A 22,608-nucleotide genomic window follows, 5' to 3' on the forward strand; every position below is an offset into this window, starting at 1 on the left:
TGGGTTCTGCAGGTGCCAGGCACACGTAGTACAAAAGACATACATGCAGGCAAAACATCCATTCACCCATGCACACATACAAACACACTAATTAAAAAAAAAAAAAAACAGGGCTGGAGAGATGGCTCAGTGGTTACAATCACTGACTGCTCTTCCATAGGTCCTGGAACAAATCCCGGCAACCACACGGTGGCTCACAGCCATCCTTAATGAGATCTGATGCCCTCTTCTGGGGTGTCTGAAGACAGCTACAGTGTACTTAGATATAATAAATAAATTATAAATTATAAATCTTAAAAAAAAAAAGTAGAGAGATTGCCACAGACATCGGAACTCAACCACTGGTACACGTGCAGGCATACAATAAAAACAACAAACAGAAAACCGAACGTCTGTCTACTTCTTGAGGTCTTCAGTTCAACCTTTTACTGACACAAAGGAGAAAGGACTGGATGAGTTCAGCCTGAGCCCGAGATTCTGCCCACCTCCCTCCCATCAGATTAGCACCGAGTGCGGGTTTTCGAAGCCCTTGAGCCTGAGCAGGCTTTCCTCTTACACAACCTTCCATTTTAGAGAAAACGTTTTAAAATGAAAGACCTGTCCCCGGTGGCTTGGGAGGAGACACGTGAGAAGGTTGGGGCAGCAGGATTATGTTCCTGGAGCCACCTCTTCCTGAGGAGCAGGCAGAGCCGAGGCAGGAGAATACAGGCTCTCCTCACTCAGGTTCATGCCCCTGCAGAGCTGCCATGACAGAGGGAATGAGGACAGGCAGGGATGGGGAGATGGGACAGGACAGTACAAATAAAGGATACATTCGGGAATGTGAAGGGCAGAGGAGCTCACCCTTGCGGGGCCTAGTGACGTGGGCAGGAGGACAGGTGTGTGGGGTTAGCAATGGCCCTAACCAAACCCCAGTGCCCCCGGATCTATCACAAGGACCTTAAGGAAGAGGTTAAGGTTGTAAGAGAAAAACACAGATGTCTGTGCTGAGGACTGGAAGCCATGGCCCACGTGTGGGAAGATCACAGCAGTCTCCACTGACATCCAGTGACTCCCAGTTATTCCCCTGAGGGAGTAGGGGATCTTAGCAGGCCGGTCCCGGGGCCACTGCGCCACCCAGCCGAGGGCCTCTGTGTCTGAGGTCGGACCTGAGACTCTGGCCCTCAGAGCTCCTCGTGGACCCGCTCCTGGTCCTCATCTGACTTCAGCTTGAGTTCCTCAGCTGTGATCTTGCCGTCCTGGTTCCGGTCCTGGTTCTGAAACATGTCGCTGATGGTTTTGTCTGGGTCTTGCCCAGGCATGAGGCGGCCTTTGCCTTCGCTCACTTGAGCCTTGATGAAGGAGGAGAACTGGGGGAGGGCGGAGCAGAGGAGGACGAGGCCGTGAGGTTCACGGTCAACAGCTGCCCCACCCCACCCCCCAGCCTGGTACCCAGGGGATTCGGGTCTGAGATGGAGGGTCGGGGGAGGAGGACGGGCTGCATGCACAGTGTGCAGGAGAGAAGGCACGGAGCTCAGCAGAGAGGAAGCAAGGCGGGCAGGCAGAGGGCGAGTGAGCATGCTGGCTTCCGGGTAGGGGTTGTGACCAAGTTTCTGACCCACCTCTTCCGGGGGCACCTCTCCATCTTTATTGAGATCCATATCTTCAAAAAGGCTAGCCGGGGGATCCTGGTACCACACAAACAGGTAGCCTGTGGGCAGGCCATCCTCTCGGGATACCAGCTCCACCTCAAATAGAAGCACAGCACTGCCAGGGACACCCCGGGCTGGAGAGATGAGGGAAAAGAGTAGAATTCTGGTGAGGCTTGAAGCTGAGCCTTAACGCAGGCCTTTGCTTTCTCTTATGGAAGGTGCACGGGGTGTTTAAAGGTTAAAGGTTTCCCTGATCCCACCCACCAGTCGCCCAGGCCTGAGATGGACAGGGGCAGACCCTGGGAGTAGACATGGAGTCTGGGTCCATGTCTGGCTTCTCACCTCCGCTCTCCCCGTGGGCCAGGTGTGGGGGCACGATGAGCTGCCTCCTCTCTCCTACACACATGCCCTGCAGGCCCCTGTCTAGACCTTCGATCACTTTGTTGGCTCCGAGGGTGATCTCTTGAGGGGCCTCATAGTCGTGGCTGTGGGGAGAGTGGATTCCCGGGTCAGCAGCAGGGACATCCGAGGACTCATCTCTATCCTTCTAGGAGGGCAGTTCCCACTTCCTCTAACTTTACACCCCCATTTCTCTGCATTTCACACCCATGGCTCCCTGAGGCTCAGTGAGATGGGGAGTAAGACACCGTGAGGCCCAGAGAAAGGAGAAGCAGCCTGGCAAGACCACCCACACCTGAGCCCACCATCCGCCCAGCCCTGGCCCTGCCCAAGAACCCACGATGAGAAGAGCCTAGTGCCGTCCAGCAGGGAACAGTTGTAGTGGTAGCGAATGAAGTCCCCGATCTTGGACGTCTCATTGCAGCTCTCAGGAGGCCGGGACAGCGTCGTGATTTCCACAGGGTCCGCGGGGTTGTGGAAGTCGATGACGTGCACATCGAAGATGAGCACTGCTGAGCCAGGGATCTTGTCTCCTGAGGCCAGATAGGGAGGGCACAGTGAGCTGAGGGCTCTGGGTGGGGGCTGCCCACTATCTTCATGGGGCCCAGGCTGGACACCCCTTCCCAAGCTCAAGAAGCCATGCAAGATCAGATGGCATGTTCCTGAATGAGTGCTTCCTGCCTCCTACATCTTGCTGTTGGAGGAATGGGGCAGAGAGGCGGGAAAACCCTTTTCCACCCAACAGCTTGCGAGCTCCCAGTAACACCCAGCTTTGAGTGATGCCCTGTGCATTAGTGAGGAAGCTCCCAGAATCTCTAATGTAGGCCTCTCTGTTCAGTAGTGCTAGGCTGTTTATCCTTAACTATTCTGTCCCCAAACTCAGGCTTGCTGTCCTTCTTCACTATGGTTTGGGGGTGGGGCCTGCCTTGCAGGAATAGCATGAATCTGCCTGGGTAACCAATGGGTGACCGAGTATAAGCCTCACATGTTTGGGCAACAAGAGGGACAGCAACCCCAGGGATACACTTCAGAGGAACGGAAGGGTAGCCCGGGGACCAAACCCTACCTGTCCCATTCTCCCCGTAGGCAAGGTGTGGGGGCACAGTAATCCTCCTTCGCTCCCCTATGCATGCGCCTTGCAGCCCCTGGTCCATCCCAGGGATGATGTAACCCTGCCCGACATAGGTATTGTAGGTGTGGTTGCGGGAGTAGCTGTAATACAGGGGTAGGGGTCGGGAGGGAGTCAAAGGGGCCCCCACCCCTTCCAGGCAGTTCGGAGTGCCCCTCAGTCTCCACCCTCCCACCTCAGGACACCCCCTGACCTGGAATCAAAGAGGGTACCATCCATCAAAGAACCATTGTAGTGGTACCGCATGAAATCCCCTGCCACAGCTCGCCGGACACAGCCTTGGGGCAGCTCCAGCGTCTCCAGCTGGACCGTGTCCTTCGGGTTGTGGACATCCAGCAGCAGGACATAGAAGACCAGGGAGGCCTGCGGGGGTATCACAGTCCCTGGGGAAGGGCACAGGGCTTGAACTATACAAGTGGAAGCACGCCCAGGCACAGCAAGGGGCCTCATGCAAAAAGACCTACTCTTCCTCCTACCTCCTCCTCTGGTTGTCCCCAGAGCTGTCACCAACCCACACTGAGCCTCTGGGTCAATCAGAATAAAGCAATCCTGTCTAGGGAGGGCATTTCATCTCTACTTCCCTCCCAGGCTGGATGCCTTTGGACAGCATACAACCCGAACACTTCTATGTGGAGCCTGGCTTTCCCTCTTCTGGAGGATTCCCTTACCATAGCCTTTTTCCCCATAAGCCAGGAAGGGAGGAATGATGATCTTCCTTTTCTCTCCAGGGCACATGCCCAGCAGCCCCTGGTCCATGCCTTTGATCAGCCAACCAGAGCCGATGTAGGTGTCGTAAGTGCCTCCCCTACTGTAGCTGCGGAGAGCAAAGCAGAGATCCTGAGGCGAGAGAGGCAGGGTGCACCAGGCCTCCCTTCTCTTGGTCACAGTTCCCAGTCCTTAGGACTACCCCCAGGTTCTACCTGCTGTCAAAGGCTGTGCCGTCCAGCAGAGTGCCGTTGTAGTGATAGCGCACGAAGTCACTGTTCTGCACCATTCGGGGGCAGTGGGGAGGGCGTAGGAGGATGGTCATCTGCACTGTGTCTGCCTTGTTCCACACGTCCAGCAGGACCACGTCAAAATAGAGGGTGGCATCAGGGGGGATGAGGCCCGCTGTGCGGAAGCAGCAGAGGCTGGGTTTACAGAAGTCCCCAACCCAGTTGGAGACCCCCAAACCACTACTTAGCTGTACACCTCCTCCTCCACCTGCTGTACCTCTGGCCCCAGCTACTCTCTTTCCTAGCCAAGCTGTGACTCTACACAGGGCTCTGTGTCCAACTCTTCTCATTCCAGAGCAAACCAATGGCCACAGCCCTCACCAATCAGACTGTGGGCACTATGACCTTGGCCTGGTCACTCAGAACCTTTGAATGTCAGCATCCTGTCTATTCCCGCCTCCCGCCCCCACCTCTCACGCCCTACATCCATCCCCTGGTCTCCTGGCCTCCTTACCCACACCGATGCTGCCGTAGCCCAGGTGGGGAGGCACAATGAGGCGGCGGCGCTCGTTGACACACATGCCCATGAGACCTCGGTCCATGCCAGTGATGAGGCGGCCTACGCCCACAACGATGGCTACCAGGGTGCTACGGTCATAGCTGGGGGGGTAAGGGACAAATGAGCATGCATACAGTCATACAATGCCCGCCACTCACAGTCTCACACACACAGGCCACGGTGCAGGCACATGCATTCCTCACTTCCTCTTTTCCCCAAGTCTCTCTTCTGGACTAGCCCTTATGCCCTCTTAGCATAACAGGCAGGCTGGGGATGGTAGCTCACACTCTTAATCCCAGCACTCTGGTGGCAGAGGCAGGTAGATCTCTGCGTGTTTGTGGCCAATCTGATCTAAGCAGGGAGTTCCAACCAGAGGTACATAGTGAAACCCTGTCTAAAAAAAAAAATAATAATAATAATGAAAAATTAAGTATATAATTAATTATGATATATTATATAATGTATAATAATATATGATTATGTATATTATTGGTTATATTATATAATATATTAATATAATATAAACGATATATTATTATATATTATTATATATTAATATCTTTATGAACATATGTGAATATATAATATTAACATATTACTAATATAATGTAGTTTATTATTATTATTATTATTATTAATTATTATTATTATTATTAATTTTAATAGGCTATTACAAGAGGGACATCCCAGAGGAGGCCAGAAGCATTTATTCCCCTGCAAGGAGGGTGGAGCGGAGCCGACAAAACTGTCTGCAATCTGTTGCTACTTCCAATAGCATAGCTCGGGGGCAGACGAGTATTCATTGAGAACTTTCTGGATGTCAATTAAGCACCTGGCACTTTACAGTCATCATTTCGCTGAATTTTTCTCCCCATGGGGTGGGTATTAGGGCTTTCGGTTTTCTTTTTCTTTATTCTGATCCTGGGAACGGAATCTAGGGTCTCCCCTATGCCAGGCCAGCACCAGAACAGCTCTATCCCAGCTGTACTGTTGGCCTTTGTTTTTTTTTTTTTTTATTCGATATAATTTATTTACATTTCAAGTGATTTCCCCTTTTCTAGCCCCCCCACTCCCCGATAGTCCCGTAAGCCCCCTGGCCTTTGTTTTTTAAAGAGAAAAATCAAGCCCTGGCAGACCCATCGCACCACCTAAGGTCGCAGCTCCTCTGTTTCTGCTGCTGAGGAACTGGAAGCAGAAGTGGGCATAGGTGAGACGGAGAGCAGCCTTCCTCGGAAGAAAGCCCGTTCTAAACTTACCCTGGCTTTTGTCTGTTTCCACGAGTCAAGAGAGAGTTCTTTTCTTTAAAGGAGAGGTTTGTATATGTGCGTATGTCTGTGAGTGTGTGCACCCATGTGTGCATGCAGAGGCACCCAAAGGGCACTGGGTGTCCTCATCCCTCACTCTATGGCTAGTCTTTGGAAGCAGGTTATCCATGCCCAGGTTCTCATGTGGGTAGCACTCCTCATAATTGTACAGCAAGTGCCTTTAACTGTTGAGCTCTCACTCTAGTCACCCCCAACCCTGCTCTTTGAGTTAGGTGCCATTTGTAGTGCTGTCTGTCCTGGAACTTTCTATGTAGCCAAGGGTTCTTCCTGCCTCTGCCTCCTGGGTGCTGGGATTACAGACATATGCTACCATGCCCAGTTTATATGGTTCTGGAGGTCCAGGCCAGGACTTCATGCATGCTAGGCAAGAACTGCACTGGCTTAACTACATTTCCAGACCAAGAATGGGATATTAAACTTTTAAAAAAGATGTATGTATGTATGTATGTATGTATGTATGTATGTATGTATGTATGTGAGTGTTTCTTCTGTGTGCCTCTGTACCATATGCATGCCCTGTCTGGTGCCTAGGAAGGGCAGAAGAGGGAATCAGATCCCCTGGAATTGAAGTTACAGATTATCACGAGCCACCGTAAGAGTTCTCAGAATCAGACCCAGGTCCTCTGCAAGGACAAATGCTCTTCCTTTCTTTTTTTCTTTTCTTTTTTTTTTTTTTGTTTTTTTTGTTTTCTTTTGTTTTGTTTTGTTTTGTTTTGTTTTGGAGACAGGGTTTCTCTGTATAGCCCTGGCTGTCCTGGAACTTACTCTGTAGACCAGGCTGGCCTCGAACTCAGAAATCTACCTGCCTATGCTTCCCAGAGTGCTGAGATTACAGGCATGCACCACCACCGCCCGGCAGGACTAGCGCTCTTAACCACTGCGCCATCTCTCCAGGGCCAGGACATTCTATTTTTGTTGAAGATAGCCAAGGACTAAAAAAGTTTTTCCAATTTCAACATTTAGAAACTGTGCCCCCGAGCCAGGCTTGGGAAGTCCCCACCAGGGAAGATGTCCCCAGCTCCCAGCCCACCCTAGTTCATCACTGTTGCCAGAGGACTGAGCATGGTGGCACACCATCTTAGCTTGGGAGATGAGGTATGCCAATCTCTGTAAGTTGGGACCAGCCTGGTCTACATATAGACTCTCAGGGCAGCCAGGGCTACATAGTGAGATCCTGCCTCAATGTGGGAGGCTGGAGGATGTCTCAGGGTTTAGAGTACTTGTCGCACTGGCAGAGTACACACGGGTTTGAGTCACAGCACCTACATGGTAGCTCACAGCCACCCAGCCCTCTCTGATTTCCTCGAACACCAGGCATGCCCCCCGATGTGCATATTTTTGTTTAGCAAAAGATTCATAGGCGGGCTGGAGAGATGGCTCAGTGGTTAAGAGCACTGACTGCTCTTTTAGAGGTCCTGAGTTCAAATCCCAGCAACCACATGGTGGCTTACAACCATCTGTAATGGGATCCAATGCCCTCTTCTGGTATGTCTGAAGACAGCTACAGCATACTGCTACAGTGTATTTACATATAATAAATAAATCTTTAAAAAAAAAAGATTCATAGGCATAAAAGAAATCTTTTCCAAAGGCTACTGGGCTGTGCTCCCAGCTAGCTCTCTTCCTCATCTTGCCCACAGCACAGACTTTATGTCTGGTCTGTTTCCTTTACAGTGCTGTATAAAAGCCAATAGTACTGGATGGTGGTGGTGCATGCTTTTAATCCCAGCACTTGGGGTCAGAGGCAAGTGGATCTCTGTGAGTTCGAGATCAGCCTGGTCTACAGTGTGAGTTTCAGAACAGTCAGGGCTACACAGAGAAACCCTGTCATGATCCACACACACACACCCCTTCAACAAAACAAAACAAAAAGCCAGTGCTGTGCACAAAGTTTCTATGAGTCAAACACCACCAGGCTTATAGCTCTGCCTGAGTCTAAGCCAATATGTCCTGAACCCGCTGGAGGCCTGCAGGCCCTGTGGAAGTCACTGTCATTCATTGCCACCATTCAAACCCGAGGAAGGAGGTAGTGTTCCCATTCCATGTTTCAGACAAAAAAAGTTAAGACTCCTCCTCTGTTGCAGCCCAAATTTAAACCCAGGGCCTTACAAATATGAAGAAGGTATTCTCATCCACTGTACCAAAAACAAACAAACAAACAAACAAACAAACAAAACCCTCCCTCCAGAGTCGCGACCACTAATTGCCTGTGGGCTGAACTGTATATTTCAGAGACTGAAAGGCGACTTTTCTTTGGGGTGTAGAGTTTCAAGTGTGATAGGGCCTGACATTTACCTTAGAGTCTGGAAAGAGGCTACCACACAGCTCTGATCTGTCCCCCCCAAAACCAAAGGGTATCTGTCTGGCTGACCAAGATCCTGGGTCAGAATTGGAAGCTGGTCCCATCAAGTCAGGCTGGCAATGAAGCCTGGTGTTGGCTGCTAAAGCTAAGATGGAGGAGCTGAGTTCCCAGAGGCTTGAAGGGGGCACCAAGATTCCCCAGGATGGCATGTCAGGCTTTGTGACACGTGGACAGTTTGGTCACAGCACCAGCCATGGTCTACCCCCCAAATTATAATGTCCACTCTGCTTAAGGGCCTCCCTAGCTGCTCTAGGGCCCTACACCCTGAAGAAAATGTTATTTCTCTAGTCTCTAACCACAAAGGTGTAGAAAACTGGAGATAGAAACAGACAGGGAGTCAGGGTGTGTGGAAAGGGAAGCGGCCCCAAGCTGACCATCTATCCACTTATCTCAGGGTTTACACGTAGTAGGCACAGTCTCTTTGCCCTCTAAGGCTGTGTGCCAGCCATGTGTTTAAGCCATGGTAAGAAAATGTAGCACTCCACCTGAGCATCAAGTATTCCGGGGGAATTAGGAGGAGGGTAGGGGCGGGGATCTTTTAGGAGCTGAAAATTTGGTATTGAAGACAGGAGACATTCTTTGAGGTGCTCTCCCGAGGATGCTGTTTTTGTGGCTAAAGATTACGGAAGGGATACAGGAATGCAAACCTTAGAAGGGGCAACATTCTCTGGACGCTCAGGAAAGCGGTGCTGAGTCTGGGAGTGCCCAACCTCTTACCTGGAGTCAAACTTTTTCCCGTCTTCAAAAGTGCCATTGTAGTGGTAACGCACAAAGTCCCCCATCTGCACTTCTCGGGGGCAGGCCCGGGGGATGTGGTATCTCTCGATGACCACATCTTCCAAGGGGGCTCCGGCCGGGCTGGCACGACCCAACCCCCTCTCCAAGGTCTGTAGAAGCAGTAGCAGCAACGGCAGTACGCGGAGCCGGTGGAGGGTGTGGCTGGGAGCCCCCACAAGGAACATGGTGCCCAGACCAAGGATTCCAGCAGTGAGAGCGGACGCCAGCCGCCAACCTCCTTCCCCCTCCTCTCAGAGATGACTCCCCCCCTTCCTGTCCTCTCTCCCCACCCCGCCCTGGCGGGTCCACGTGGAATGGGGGCTGGAAAGACTGAGCTGGCCGGGCGGGGTGATGTTTTATGGTGGACTAAGAGGAGGGGGCCAGGTTGAGAGTCTCTGGAGTCCCGGGAATTTGCCACAAAGATCTCTGAGTCTCCCTCCCCCCAAACTCCATCCGGGCTGAGGCCCAGGGCCTGGCCCAGAGGGAGGTTCGGGAAAGATGAGAAGTTGGAGAGGACTTCCAAAAGTAAAAAGTTTTTTTTCCAGAGACTCTGGGTCCTAAAGCCGGTTGGTGGAGTCGCTAGCTTTTTCTGGCACCCCGAATCTAGGCCCCTTCTGGTGGCAGGTGAGGGGGTAATCTGAGGGCTCTTTCAGTTCTTCCCCCGCCCCAACTCTCCTCCCGCGAAAGGTTGGGGACGGGGGTCGGGGGGGGGGGGGGGAAAGGGGTTAGGGAGAATGCTCTCTAGATGAAAGGCTGTTTTGTCCTGCAAAAGCCTGGCTGCAAATACAGACACAGGAATCTTGCTCATTCGGGAGGCTGAGGGTGTCAGTGCTAGGTGTGCGGGGTAACACGAGGTGTATTCCCCCTCGACGCCAGCGCATGTGTTTACAGGGCCACCTAGAGGGTGTATAAAGGGGACTCTGGGAGAAAAAGACCAGATTATGTGGCTTCATCCTGAGCGTAGGCAAAGAGGACAGAGGTGGCACTTAAGGAGGGGGGGGACATTGCCGGTGGGGAGGGGCTTTCTGGGCGTGAAACGTGGCCCCACCTATCCATGTCAGCCCAGGGAGGGCGAGTGGTGGTGTAAGCATTGCTGGTGGGGGAGGTCCAGCCCACGTAGCGGACTCGAGCATCCGAAAGAGAGGGGCGTCCCAGCCTCCCGGCTCTAGCCCGGGGCCCGGCGCTAAGACCCAGCAGGAGCTCCGGGGAGTGGGGTGGGGAGGGCTGGGCTGGAGCCCGACGGTCGCCGGCTGCTCCGTGAGCCTCCGGGCGCGGCGCGGGCATGGCTCGCGCGGCGTGGGGGCTGCTGTGGCTGCTGCTGGGCAGCGCCGGGGCGCAGTACGAGAAGTACAGCTTCCGAGGATTCCCTCCGGAGGACCTGATGCCTCTGGCCACGGCCTACGGCCACGCTCTGGAGCAGTACGAAGGCGAGAGCTGGCGCGAGAGCGCGCGCTACCTGGAGGCGGCGCTGCGGCTGCACCGGCTGCTGCGCGACAGCGAGGCCTTCTGCCACGCCAACTGCAGTGGCCCTGCCACCTCGCAACCTCGGACGGCGTCCGGCCCGGACGGCGACGACGACAACGGCGATGGCGAGGACTGGGCGCGCGAGCTGCGGCTCTTCGGCCACGTCCTGGAGCGCGCAGCCTGTCTGCGGCGCTGCAAGCGGACGCTGCCCGCCTTCCAAGTCCCCTACCCGCCGCGGCAGCTGCTGCGCGACTTCCAGAGCCGCCTGCCCTATCAGTACCTGCACTACGCGCACTTCAAGGTGGGCGCGGCCCGGACTGCCGTCGAGCTTCCTTAGAACGTGAGGCCCGCGGTGCGTCCGAGGCCCCACTGACCCACTTCCCACGCTCCTCACCAGGCGAACCGACTGGAGAAGGCGGTGGCTGCGGCCTATACCTTCCTCCAGAAGAACCCCAAGCACGAGCTGACCGCCAAGTATCTCAGCTACTACAGGGGGATGCTAGATATCGGAGATGAGTCCCTCACCGACCTGGAGGCCCAGCCCTACGAGGTGTGGAGAGAGTGGGAGGGGTGGCTGGCCTTGGTGCACCTTCCTACCACCTCTTCGCCCAACACACACATCTTATGAGCCTTTGGGGGTACCCTTGACTCCCCCCCCCCCATGCTCCTCTCCAGGCTGTGTTCCTCCGGGCTGTGAAGCTCTACAACAGCGGGGACTTTCGCAGCAGCACAGAAGACATGGAGCGTGCCCTGGCTGAGTATATGACGGTCTTTGCTCGGTGTCTAGCTGGCTGTGAGGGGGCCCACGAGCAGGTAGACTTCAAGGACTTCTACCCAGCCATAGCAGGTAGTCTACCATTCAGACCACTGTGGGTATCCCTCAGCCACAGTGCCCTGGCTTCCCAGGCCTTCTAAGGCCTCTTAATACCCGGGTACGTCCTGCGACAGCATTCAACAGATCTAGCAAAGTACTCGGAAGCGACACTTTGTCAGGCCTTTTCTCTCTCCAGTCTAATGAGAGAAATGCTGGTATACATAGCAAATTCTGGGACAGCTATATAGAGATATTTCTTTATATATTTGATTGCCTCAAAAAGCAAAAACACAAGAACTGGGCATAGTGGCACATGCCTTTAATATCAGCACTCAGGAGGCAGAGGCAGGCTGATCTCTGTAAATTCAAGGCTAGATTGGTCTACATAGTGAATTCCCCGACAACTAAAGCTATATAGTGAGACCTTGTCTCAAACAACAACGAAGATGAGGAATTGACACCAGGCAGGTGTGTGCAGAAAGCAGTGCTGGTTGGAGGAACCACAGCTAGTCTTTGGATCTGTAACCACAAAGGGCCCTCCCTCAAAGGGGGGCGACATGAAGCACAAAGAACTATTCTTAGGTCCCCATCTATTCTCCCAGAACTAACACTCCTCTGTCTGTCTGTCTGTCTGTCTCTTTCCAGATAGGGATTTGGTTATGGGGGAGTAGGGAGCAAGTGCTTCAGCCCGCATGATATACTGTATCCCAAGCATGTCATACATGTTAACCCATGAACTCTTGACAAGGGAAGCAGGGTTCACAGTAGATCAGTCTCCACAGGGGAGCAGGGTTAGCACACATCACCTCGGTTCCTAACAGCTGCCTCCTTCCTAGATCTCTTCGCAGAATCCCTGCAGTGCAAGGTGGACTGTGAAGCCAATCTCACCCCCAACATAGGTGGCTTCTTTGTGGACAAGTTCGTGGCTACCATGTATCACTACCTGCAGTTTGCCTACTACAAATGTGAGCTTCTGGGATGGGCTGGGGAGAGTGGGGTGAGGGGGTTAGGAAAGGATGTCTGTGGGGGCTCCCGGAGGCATGAGAGTATGTCTCTCAGATGGAAGACTCTGGAGAAGGGGAGGAAAGGCTAAGGGTGGAGGAGACATGGCATGGAACCCAGGCAGAGGGTACGGGGCAGGGGAGAGGCCTCAAGGAAGAATCAGAGGCCACTCGCAGGCAGACTAGGTCAGTGACACTGCTCCGCACTAGGCAGTGGATGTAGCCCTCATCTCCTGCCACCGGCATCATGCCAGTGACATCCCTAGACCCATTCTTTAGATTAAACTGGGGTTTCTAAAGGGCAAGGGACTATTAGCCCCATGACTGGGGATTCACAGGAAGGTCCTGCCATCAGCTGGGGTTGGGGGAGACAGTCCGGGGTTCCTACAACCCAGGGATGTCCCACTTTAGGGGCTAGAGTCGTGAGTGGAGGGGTTGAGGTTAGGGACCAGGAGACTTCCTGGAGGCTGTGGCAAAGATGCTGAGGGCCTGCATCCCCTGACTCCCATCCCTATTCAGCAATATGGGCGCAGGCGCGTTTATCTAATCCCTCTGTGCTTCCAATCCTTTGTTTATAAAACGCAAGTGACTGAGGGTATCAGTGACTCACTCCGCCTGGCAGGAGGGCAACACCCTGGGCGGGGCGAGGAGCCAGCACTTACTGTGGGAAGCATCTGGGGGGTAGAGGCTGTTTAGGTCGGAAGGTGGGCGTGAGGCGGGGTGAGTGGGCTGCCTTTGAAGAAAAGCATCAGGGTCGCCCCTCACTCTGTCCCACCTGCAGTGAATGACGTGCGCCAGGCTGCCCGCAGCGCGGCCAGCTACATGCTCTTTGACCCCAAGGACAGCGTCATGCAGCAGAACCTGGTATATTACCGCTTCCACCGGGCTCGCTGGGGCCTTGAAGATGAGGACTTCCAGCCCCGGGAGGTGGGCACTGGTCTCCTGTGCAGTTTTGTGGTTTGGTTAAAAAAAAAAATTTTTTTTTGGCTTCCTTGGAAGACTGGAGAGGAAGGGGAAAGAATGAGTATGGTCTGTGGCTAGAGTCTAGGCCGCAGCATAGTGTCTGTGATGTGGAAAAGATGCAAACAGGCGCCCACACGTCTGCTTCCACCTCAATGCTGTCCTTTGAGTCCCCCCCCCCCCAGGAGTCTGTTAGCATGAACCAATGAGAAAACCCCAATGGGAGTTTGGGGCAAGGCTGGCAAATATGGACCCCATGGTGCCATCCCTGCTTTCCATTGCCTGTGGCAGACATTAATAATGGATCGACGCACTCTTCCCTCCTGGAATGCTCCGCATCCTCCTTAAGCTAGTGTTCTCAGTAGCTAGGATTATTCTGCAAGCTGATCCATTTTTCCCTGAGCCCCGAGCCCTGTCTTCCTGCTACCTGGCTGCAGGGTCCACCTCACTCCGTCCTTCCCTCTTTCTAGGAAGCTATGCTCTACCACAACCAGACCTCTGAGCTTCGGGAGCTGCTAGACTTCACACACATGTACCTTCAGTCAGATGATGAGGTGAGTGGCTCCCCGGGAGAGGCTGGACTGTGATGGGGACACGTTAGGCTCTTTTCCTGAGGCCACTGTTGTGATAGCTCCGGTTGTTGTTCCTGCTCCTCATCCCACTCCCTTAGTGTCCCCACGGCCCTTTCTCTGCCTGTCCCAGGCCTGTGCTTCCCGGGACCCCCGCTTAAATCGTAGCTCCTTTAGGGGAGCCCTTGCTGGATGTCCTGGCTCTCTTCTGGGCTTACACTGGCTTCCCTGCCTGCCTGGCCACCTGGCCTGAGACCTGGAGTTACTCATAGTCCTCAGCCATCTCGCCTTGGCCAGCTGGCCTCCTCAACAACTGCATCCCAGGATAGGAGACTAAATTATCCCCAGCTAGCACCTGGCATGTGCTCATGCCCAGAAACTGAATTTGAGCCAGTGGACAAATGTATGAATGAATGAATGAATGAATGAATGAATGATACTGTGGAGAGCCAGTTCAGAGTGAGGGTTTGGCAGCCTGGGTATTTTTAATCATCATCATCATCGTCATCATTCTTCTTTCATGCATTGGTGTTTTGCCTGCACATTTGCCTGCACATATGCCTGTGTGAGGGTGTCAGATCCCCTGGAACTGGAGATGCAGACAGTTGTAAGCTGCCATGTGGGTTCTGGGCATTGAACTCTGGCCATCTCTCCATCCCATAGCCTGGGGTTCTTGAGGGAATGCTGTGTGGTTTATGTGTTCATTCCCTCAGTACGTCCCCTGTACCCACAGTGAACTCGAGGACAGCCTTCACCGCCACGCCTGGCTGCCTGAGGTGCTCTTCCTCCCAGCTCTGTCCTTTGCCAGCCGGCTGGCCTTAGCGTTGATCTTTAGTAACAGCAAAACCCTCCTGTTTATGAGAAAAATGCCCTTTGACTTTTATTGTGGTGACAATTAAATGAGATTATTTAAAGCACATAGTACATGCGGCTGGCACTCGGGAGATGCTCAGAACCGGCAGTGACAGTGATGACTGTCACTCTGGGTCTGCTGTTTGCCAGATGTCAGGCGTGGGTTGCAGTAAGTGGCTGAGAGAAACAGTCTCCCAGAGGTTCTCATGGGGAGAACCTGATGATGATGATGATGATGATTAAAAATACCCAGGTTCTCAGGGGTGGCACAGCTATGGAAGCCAGCATGGGCACCAGTAGGGTGACACTTGAAGGCCTCAGTCTGGAGTGGACATGTGGCTTTGGTGGAGTCTACGGGCCCATCCAGGTCAGAGCTGCCAAAGCATTCCTGGCAGGGGAGCGAGAACCAGAAGACAAAATGCACAGACTAGCAGTGTTCTCACTGGGTGTGGGACTGAGGTGGGGCTGAGGTGGGGCTGAGGTGCAGGTGGTGCTGATGCCAGCACCCCTGCCGCCTGCCTCTGCTGGTTGAGCTCCAAGTGTCACTCAGGAAAGCAATTTCAGAATGGGACCAGCAGAGCTGGGCAGTGGTGGCACACGCCTGTAATCCCAGCACTCGGGAGGCAGAGGCAGGCAGATTTCTGAGTTTGAGGCCAGCCTGGTCTACAGAGTGAGTTCCAGGACAGCCAGGGTCTACAGACAAACCCTGTCTCGAAAAAACCAAAAAAAAAAAAAAAGAAAGAAAGAAGAAAGAAAAGAAAAGAAAGGAAAAGAAAAGAAAAAAGAAAAGAAAAGAGAAGAGAAAAGAAAAGAAAAGAAAAAAATAGGACCAGCAGGACAAACCCTCACATCCTGTTAGATACTGACACTTGGGAGGGGAGGGATCTGGGGTTGTCTGAGGCCTGCCTGCTCAACTCCTGCCAGGACCACACCCAGAAATCCGCTAAAGTGGGTGGGAACTGAAAGATGGGGGTAGGGGGTATTCTGATCTGAAGGGGAACCTATTTGAATGTGGGTCTGCTGTGACTCAGTTTCTCCCCCAACTCTGGGCTGCTCTAGATGGAACTGGAGGAGACAGAATCGCTCCCAGCGCCTGAAGAACCTCCGTCTGATGCTGAGTTTGAAGGCCAGGGAGACTATGAGGAAGGCCTCTATGCTGACTGGTGGCAGGAACCGGATGCCAAGGGTGATGAGGCTGAGGCCGGTCAGTACTGGATTGTGCTGAAGGGATAGGAACACAGCTTGGGATGGGCACTGGGGACATGGGTTCTCCCCCTGGACTGTGGTGCCAGTGGAGTACAGGTGGGTACTGCCACCCTGTTCTAGGGCGAAGCCTGTTAGTGATCTACTCTCCTGCTAGGGCGGTGCTCAGACACCTGTTGGAATACGCAGGACTAACTCTTGCTCTCTGTTTCCCTTTCAGAGCCAGAGCCTGAATTGGCATAAGATGGTGACTTGGTGCACTCTTCAAGCTCAGGACACCTGCCTGGGGGCAAGAACTATTTATTAAAACTTTAAATAGCCAGGTGTGGTGGCTCACACCCTTAACCCTGGTACCTGGGGAAGGCAGAAGCAAGCAGATCTCTGCGTTCTGGGCCAACCCAGTCTACATAGTGGGATCTTGTTTCAAAGCAAAAAGAACTGAGTCTGGTATCACATGCCTTTAATTCCAGCAGCTGGGATGCAGAGGCAGGTGGATCTCTGTGAGTTCCAGGCTAGCCTGATGTAGTGAATTCCAGGCCAATGGAGGTTATGTTGTAAGACCCTGTCTCAAAATAAAACAAAAGGAAAAAAAAACCTCAAAAGGGACAGCTGGCCTAGTTCCCACCCAGACTCTACCTTACCTCTCTCTCTGTCCTTGAACCGCAGACCCGAGGCCATATTGCTGGTTGGCAAGTGAGCTGTTGGGGGCTCCCTGTCTCCCTTTGTGCTCCTGCGGAAGTTTTCAGCTTCCGGTTTGAGTCTCACTGGACGAAGGCCAGCCAGGTGGCAGTTGTGTCTGAGCTGCGGAGTGGGTTGTGAAGAACTCTGGGCATAGAGAGCTGGTGCTCAATAAAGGTTTATTGTTAAATGAATCATAGCGCCTGAGGCCAGTCTGCAAGGTGGAGGTGTGTGGGTACAGGTCCCTGCCTCCCTCTCTCTGCCAATATTCCTTATCTGTGTCGTGCCAGTTGGTGTACCCTATGGCCTTGGCAGGTCCTTTATTCGCCTGACATCTGACTGAGATCTGAGGATCCCTGTTAGCTGTGAAGAACCTCAGGCCTGCCACCAGGGGGCATGAAGACACAGTATTCTATGAAGACTTGGGAAGATGGTGGTTTCAGGTTTCTAATCAGGGATGCCTGTATTTTTTTTCTAGTCCCAGGCCACTCTTCTTGGGGCTTAGAGGGATATGAAGAAGGGATTAAAGACATTTACTACATGTTTTTCTTTCCTGGAATTTCCCTAGAATTAGAGCAAGCGTGCCCAGTCTGGCCATTGTGGGAAGGAACCCCAGGTCAGTAGCGACAGGAGACCCAGGAATATGGTTTGACAACTTTGGACTTCTTGAAATGCAGTGGGACAGCCAGAGTTCACTTGTCCAACCTTGCATTGGTTCTGAGGGTCAGGAGTCTGGAGGAGTGGGGGGCAAAGATGTTGTCTTAGTAACTACTGCCCCTACTGCTGTTCCATTGCAGGGAGTTAGGGACAGAGGGGCACTTTCAAGAGTGTCAAGAAGGTGACAGTTCTGTCTTGCTCTACACCTCGACAACTCTCATCGAGCAGAGGCCTCTGTGGTGAAGAGTGGAGCTGGCCCAGGGAAGGGCATGGAGTTCTCATTGCCTCCTCCTCCCTGCTCCCAGGTGACAGATGGCCAATCCTTGGACTCACGCACCTCTGTGTCCTAGAGGACTGATGTCCCATCTGTCTCTCTCCTAGGCTCTGCTCCAAGTCCGTTGGCCTTTAGAGATAGAACTGGGTTCTGAATAGGTAGGTTCCCTCTGTCTCTGTCACAAGAGAGTCAAGTGGTTTCCTGATACCTTCCAGGTACCAGGTTGGCTCTGCCCGCCCTCCCCCTCCCAGGTTGTTGCGCTGTCAGCATCTAGTGGCCCACCCCTGCTCCAGGGAGGGGCTGCCCTCCAGGTCTGGCACCCCATGCTGCAGGCAGTAGGATGTGCTGGAACATGTCTGCACAGATGTGTGCTGCCATGAACACCAGCTCTGGAATCTGGACTTCTGGGTGTGGGTCTGAAAAGTGCCTGTGGGTCAAAGTGCAAAGATTGTGTGTGTGTGTGTGCGCGCCCAATGTGAGCATGTACTTGTGTGCAGAGGTCTGAGGGTGCCCAGAACGTCTTTCAGCATGTATGTCCCTGTCCATATATGTATGTGCCCAATGTGTACTGGGAGGGCTCCATTGATCCACACATTTAATGAGTGCTTTTTATGTGCCAGACATGCTGGGTTGCTGGGCACATGATTATGAGCAAAGTGGGCCAATCACCCCGCCTTCTCAGAGCTCTGTTTCACTGGAGGCAGGTGGTGAGCAATAGATCTTAGATAAATTATTAGTATCCCAGGACTCGGGAGGCAGAGGTCTTTGGTTTTTTGGTTTTTTTGGTTTTTTGCTTTGCTTTGTTTTTGTTGTTTGTTTGTTTGTTTGTTTTCAAGACATGGTTTCTCTGTGTGGCCCTGCCTGTCCTGGAACTCACTCTGTAGACCAAGCTGGCCTCGAACTCAGAAATTCACTTGCCACTGCCTTCCAAGTGCTAGGATTAAAGGCATGTGCCACCACTTCCTAGGAGGCAGAGAGGTCTTACCAAAAGTTCCTTTCTGCATAGGAAGACCCCATCTAAAAACAAAAATTGAATTATATATCAGATAAGAAAATAGAGCCAGGTAAGCGGGGCTCAGAATGCTGAAGGATCTCAGTTGATGTGTGACTATTTGAGTATGCATCTGAATGTGAGTGTGTGTGTGTGTGTATACATGCCTATTAGTTAGCTACCCCTAGGAATCCTGTCCAGGCCCTTGGCCAGTCCAGCATGCCTCAGCAACCCTTTCTCAGGGAGATGGCAGCCCCTCCCATTTCTCCCTAATGTGAGCCTCTCCCATTGCGAGGCCAGCTGGCTCCCCAAACCGGTGAGACAGAATCCCAGCCAGTCTCCGCGTGGGCCCTCCAGCCCATTCTCCCAGCCCCACCCAGTCCTCATGCTCTCACCTCTCCTCACCACCCCACCAGCTCTCCCATTCTCAACAGTGTGCTAGGTGGAGGTGTGCTGGGCTGTGATCTCACATAATCAGACCAAAGTCAAGAGATGCCACAGGAGTGTTCTGGATCCAGAAACTGGATCCCATCCGCATAAAAACAGAACTCTGTACCAGACTTGATCACTGTTACCCTCAAAACTGCCCCCTTATTTCAGGTGTGCTGGTGTGATGTTCAGAGAAGGGACGGTGAGATGTTATGATCTGAAGGAAGGTCGGATGGAAGGGACAGGCCCTGGGTTTGGGTTGTCCACTGGGGCTAAGGAGACGATCGGGCTTTTGCACCCCTACTGTGGTTAGCCTACAAAGAAACTGAAAAAGGAAAGTGGGGAAGGGAAGAGGGAAAGAAAAGAAGGTAGGAAAAACAAAGAGAAGGGGAAGGAACAGAGTCCTGGTGCCAGGCCCATGGGATGTAGAGCTCATGTTGGGGGCCCTGGGCCAGAGTTGTTGGAGTTATGTAGGAGAGCGGCTTCCTATCTTTGGAGAGTGATGGTCAGCAGAGGAAGGAGTCGCGGTAGCTCTCCCAAATCCCAGGAACTTCCATTCTCAGATTGAAAATGATTTTCTGAGAGCTGGAGGGATGATGGCTCAGCAGTTGAGAGCACTCACTCACTGACTGCTCTTCCAGAAGTCCTGAGTTCAATTCCCAGCAACCATATGCAGTTCACAACTGTCTATAATGGGGTCTGATGCCCTCTCCCAGTGTATCTAAAGACAGCTATAGTGTACTCATATAAATAAAAGTAATTAATTTAAAAAAATTTCTTAGCTACTCAAATTTAGTTGGGTACTGTTTCCACTTTTATGGCATTAATGTTAGTACTGACAAACTACTATGATGGGGTCAGCCTTGAAAAGAACCCTTAAGGCTGGAGAGGGGGCTGGAGAGATGGCTCAGCGGTTAAGAGCACCGGCTGGCTGTTCTTCCAGACGGCCTGGGTTTGGTTCCCAACACCCACATGCCTGCTCTGTACAATGTCTGTAACTCCAGTTCCAGGGGATCTGATACCCTATTCTGTCATTTGCAGGCACCACACACATGTAGTACACAGACATACTTGCAGACAAAACACCCAGACACATAATACAACGTTTAAATCTAAAAATTAAAAAAAAAGTTAGAATCCTTAATATCTCATGTGATGTTGCCTGTCTCAGAGAATAGATTCTCTTCTGGGAACAAAGTGGTGGTGGTGGTGGGGTGCTTCTCCATGTCAGCTGGTCCTGTTAAGCTGGCTCTGGAGCTAATTACCTAGCAAAGACCTGGTGACCACAAAGCCTAGGGCTGTCATCCTTGTCTCCTAACTGTAGCCTTCCTCCAGGGCCTCTTTTATAGTGTCTCTCCAAGGTCAGCCCTAGAAAATGGCCATGATTTCATGGATAGGGAAACTGAGGCCCCAAGAATCTGAGCTGGACTGCAAGTCCGGAGCTAACTCTGATCTGGACTGGCACACTGCTCTGGCTGGTTCCCTTTACGATCAAGTTCCAAAATGACTGGGGATTCATGGGAGTATGGTGGGAACCACAGCAAGCAGCCTCAGCCGAAAGAAAAATCCCGGGCCAAACCCATAGGCCGATCACCTCATAATCACTACCTCCCTGGGACTCAGCTGGCGCCAAGGACTCCTGGATAGCATCTCTTTTGTCCCCTGGAACAGCTCTTGATATAGAAGTACCTATTCTGCCCATGACTCAGGTGGGGAAACTGAGGCGAGGTTGGGCTTACTTACTTGCTTACTTTCCTCCCACATACATATGCTTGACCCCTTGACTACTTGGAAGAACTCTCTAAGGTCATAAGAAAAGCAGAAGCCAAGGGAACTTGACATTTTCCATTTGGGGTCACGGCTTCCATCTTTCCTTTAAAGAGAAAGAAATTCATCAGGCTTGGGGGGGGCGGGGCGTCTATCTCAGAGACTTTGCCCATCTTCCATGGAGATCTTTTTTTTTTTTTTTTTGTTTTTTGTTTTTTGTTTTTTGTTTTTTTTCGAGACAGGATTCTCTGTGTAGCCCTGGCTGTCCTGGAACTCACTCTGCAAACCAGGCTGGCCCCGAACTCAGAAATCTGCCTGCCTCTGCCTCCCAGAGTGCTGGGATTACAGGCGTGCGCCACCACTGCCCAGCTTTGCATGGAGCTCTTGAGTTCTATTCACAGTACTACACAAACCAGGTCTGGTGATACGGAACTGTAAAGCCAGCACTCCAGAGATAGAGGCAGGAGGTCCAAAAGTTCAAGATCATCCTCAACTACATTGCAACTTCCAGGCCAGCCTGGGCTTTGTGAAATCTGTCTGCTGATTTCCTTCTTTGCCCCTTAACCACTTGGCTAAATTTTTAGGGTCTTCCTGGAGGAGGAGGCTGGTAAAGGGTGAGTTCAACCAGTCCATCGGAAGTCTACCTTGATTCCCCAGCTTGCCCAAGTATGGAGTAGGTGGGGTTATTTGAGGGCCTTATAGTCACACAGAACCATTATATTGTTTTGTTATCTCAGAGTGAGATTAGACGCTCCACCACAGACCTAGGGTCAGGCCTGGAAGTCAGAAAAAACACTTGTCGGATGACTTTAACCTCTAATAGAATCTCCATCACTGTGTTGTTTATTGATTTTTAATACATTGGTATCCTCAGACACAGAAGAGTCTCTTGGTGTTGGGAGCTCCTGCTCCTGACCTCTCACACACTCCCATCCAGCTGGCTTCTCTCCTTCACTCTTATCTACAGCTTGGCTCTGCCTCCCCCTCCCCCCCACCTCCCTGCCCTTCCCCCTCACTACTTCCAGGTTCTCTGTTGGGATCATAAATTATCCATGAGCGGTAAGTTGGCCGCTGCTTCTGCTTCACTGCTTCGACTAGAGCTGAAGTGCTGATGAAATATTCAAGGACCTCGACTCTCACATTCCCCAGGGGCCTGGCCCTGGATTCTGAGTGCTGCCCCAATTCCTACTGAATCACAGAAACCTTGGAGGTGTGTATGGTGGTCTCTTTGCTTCATCCAGCCCCCTGGCACTGTTGCTGGGTATGGTCCGTGGTAATAAGGTTCAGGTCCTGGTTTAGAGCCCAGGAGGGTACCTTAGGCATCTGCAGCCATGCAGCTCCTGCCCTGAAATGTTCAAGTCTTAGTTTGGATGACAGAAATTAAGCTTGAAAAATCAGTTCTTGTTTGCTTCTCGCCCCATGATCCTGCCCTCCCTGGGTTGAAAAGAGAGGTCCTTTGGGAGATGACCCAGGGGACAGGGAGCAAAGGTTCTGTTTCCAGCTCTGCTATGCATTTGCTGTTCATGTGGCCTTAGACAAGTCCCTATCCTGGCTCGAACCTCAGTTTTCTTAGGTGTGCGTGGGAGTAAAGATCCATTTCTTTCCAAGAACTCCATGGTGGGAGGTGTGTGTGTGTCTGTGGGTCTGTGCGTCTGTGTGTCTGTGTGTGTGGTGTCCTGCAAGCAGGCGTGACCACATGCACAGGTGCAAGCTTGCTCAGGAGTGAGGGCCTGCCTGTCTGTGGGAAGGGCTCCTGGTTAGCACAGGCATTTCCCAGGGCTTGTGGACGGGAGGGTGGAGGGAGCAGAGGGTGGAGGGAGGGGCAGGCAGGC

The 22,608-nt window shown here is 52.4% G+C and overlaps 2 protein-coding genes across 2 annotated transcripts; one reads left to right on the forward strand and one right to left on the reverse strand.

The window, feature by feature from the left end:
• Positions 1-411: 411 nt before the first annotated feature.
• On the reverse strand, positions 412-9,578 carry Fkbp10 (FKBP prolyl isomerase 10). Its single transcript, XM_052196594.1, has 10 exons — positions 9,058-9,578; positions 4,609-4,754; positions 4,080-4,269; positions 3,828-3,973; positions 3,353-3,542; positions 3,097-3,242; positions 2,371-2,563; positions 1,974-2,116; positions 1,602-1,765; positions 412-1,349 (listed from the first exon to the last, which is right to left on the reverse strand). Exons 1-10 carry the CDS (start codon positions 9,300-9,302, stop codon positions 1,164-1,166), a joined length of 1,749 nt encoding a protein of 582 aa, XP_052052554.1. The 5' UTR covers positions 9,303-9,578; the 3' UTR covers positions 412-1,163.
• A 560-nt stretch (positions 9,579-10,138) lies between these two features.
• P3h4 (prolyl 3-hydroxylase family member 4 (inactive)) lies at positions 10,139-16,852 on the forward strand. Its single transcript, XM_052196644.1, has 8 exons — positions 10,139-10,882; positions 10,979-11,131; positions 11,257-11,428; positions 12,232-12,360; positions 13,178-13,323; positions 13,827-13,910; positions 15,837-15,981; positions 16,201-16,852. Exons 1-8 carry the CDS (start codon positions 10,400-10,402, stop codon positions 16,221-16,223), a joined length of 1,335 nt encoding a protein of 444 aa, XP_052052604.1. The 5' UTR covers positions 10,139-10,399; the 3' UTR covers positions 16,224-16,852.
• Positions 16,853-22,608: the final 5,756 nt, after the last annotated feature.

The sequence above is a fragment of the Apodemus sylvaticus genome, chromosome 10 (assembly GCF_947179515.1).
Source record: "Apodemus sylvaticus chromosome 10, mApoSyl1.1, whole genome shotgun sequence".
Lineage (NCBI taxonomy): Eukaryota > Metazoa > Chordata > Mammalia > Rodentia > Muridae > Apodemus > Apodemus sylvaticus.

Bases quoted from the DNA above. Each gene is read 5' to 3' on its own strand.
- P3h4 (XM_052196644.1), top strand. From the start codon at position 10,400: ATGGCTCGCGCGGCGTGGGGGCTGCTGTGGCTGCTGCTGGGCAGCGCC. The intron at 10,883-10,978 runs GTGGGCGCGGCC...GCTCCTCACCAG, and splicing joins TGCACTACGCGCACTTCAAG to GCGAACCGACTGGAGAAGGC. The intron at 11,429-12,231 runs GTAGTCTACCAT...CCTCCTTCCTAG, and splicing joins CTTCTACCCAGCCATAGCAG to ATCTCTTCGCAGAATCCCTG.
- Fkbp10 (XM_052196594.1), bottom strand. From the start codon at position 9,302: ATGTTCCTTGTGGGGGCTCCCAGCCACACCCTCCACCGGCTCCGCGTA. The intron at 4,270-4,608 runs GTAAGGAGGCCA...GCTTCCGCACAG, and splicing joins CTACGGCAGCATCGGTGTGG to CGGGCCTCATCCCCCCTGAT. The intron at 3,243-3,352 runs GTCAGGGGGTGT...CCTGTATTACAG, and splicing joins GGTACCCTCTTTGATTCCAG to CTACTCCCGCAACCACACCT.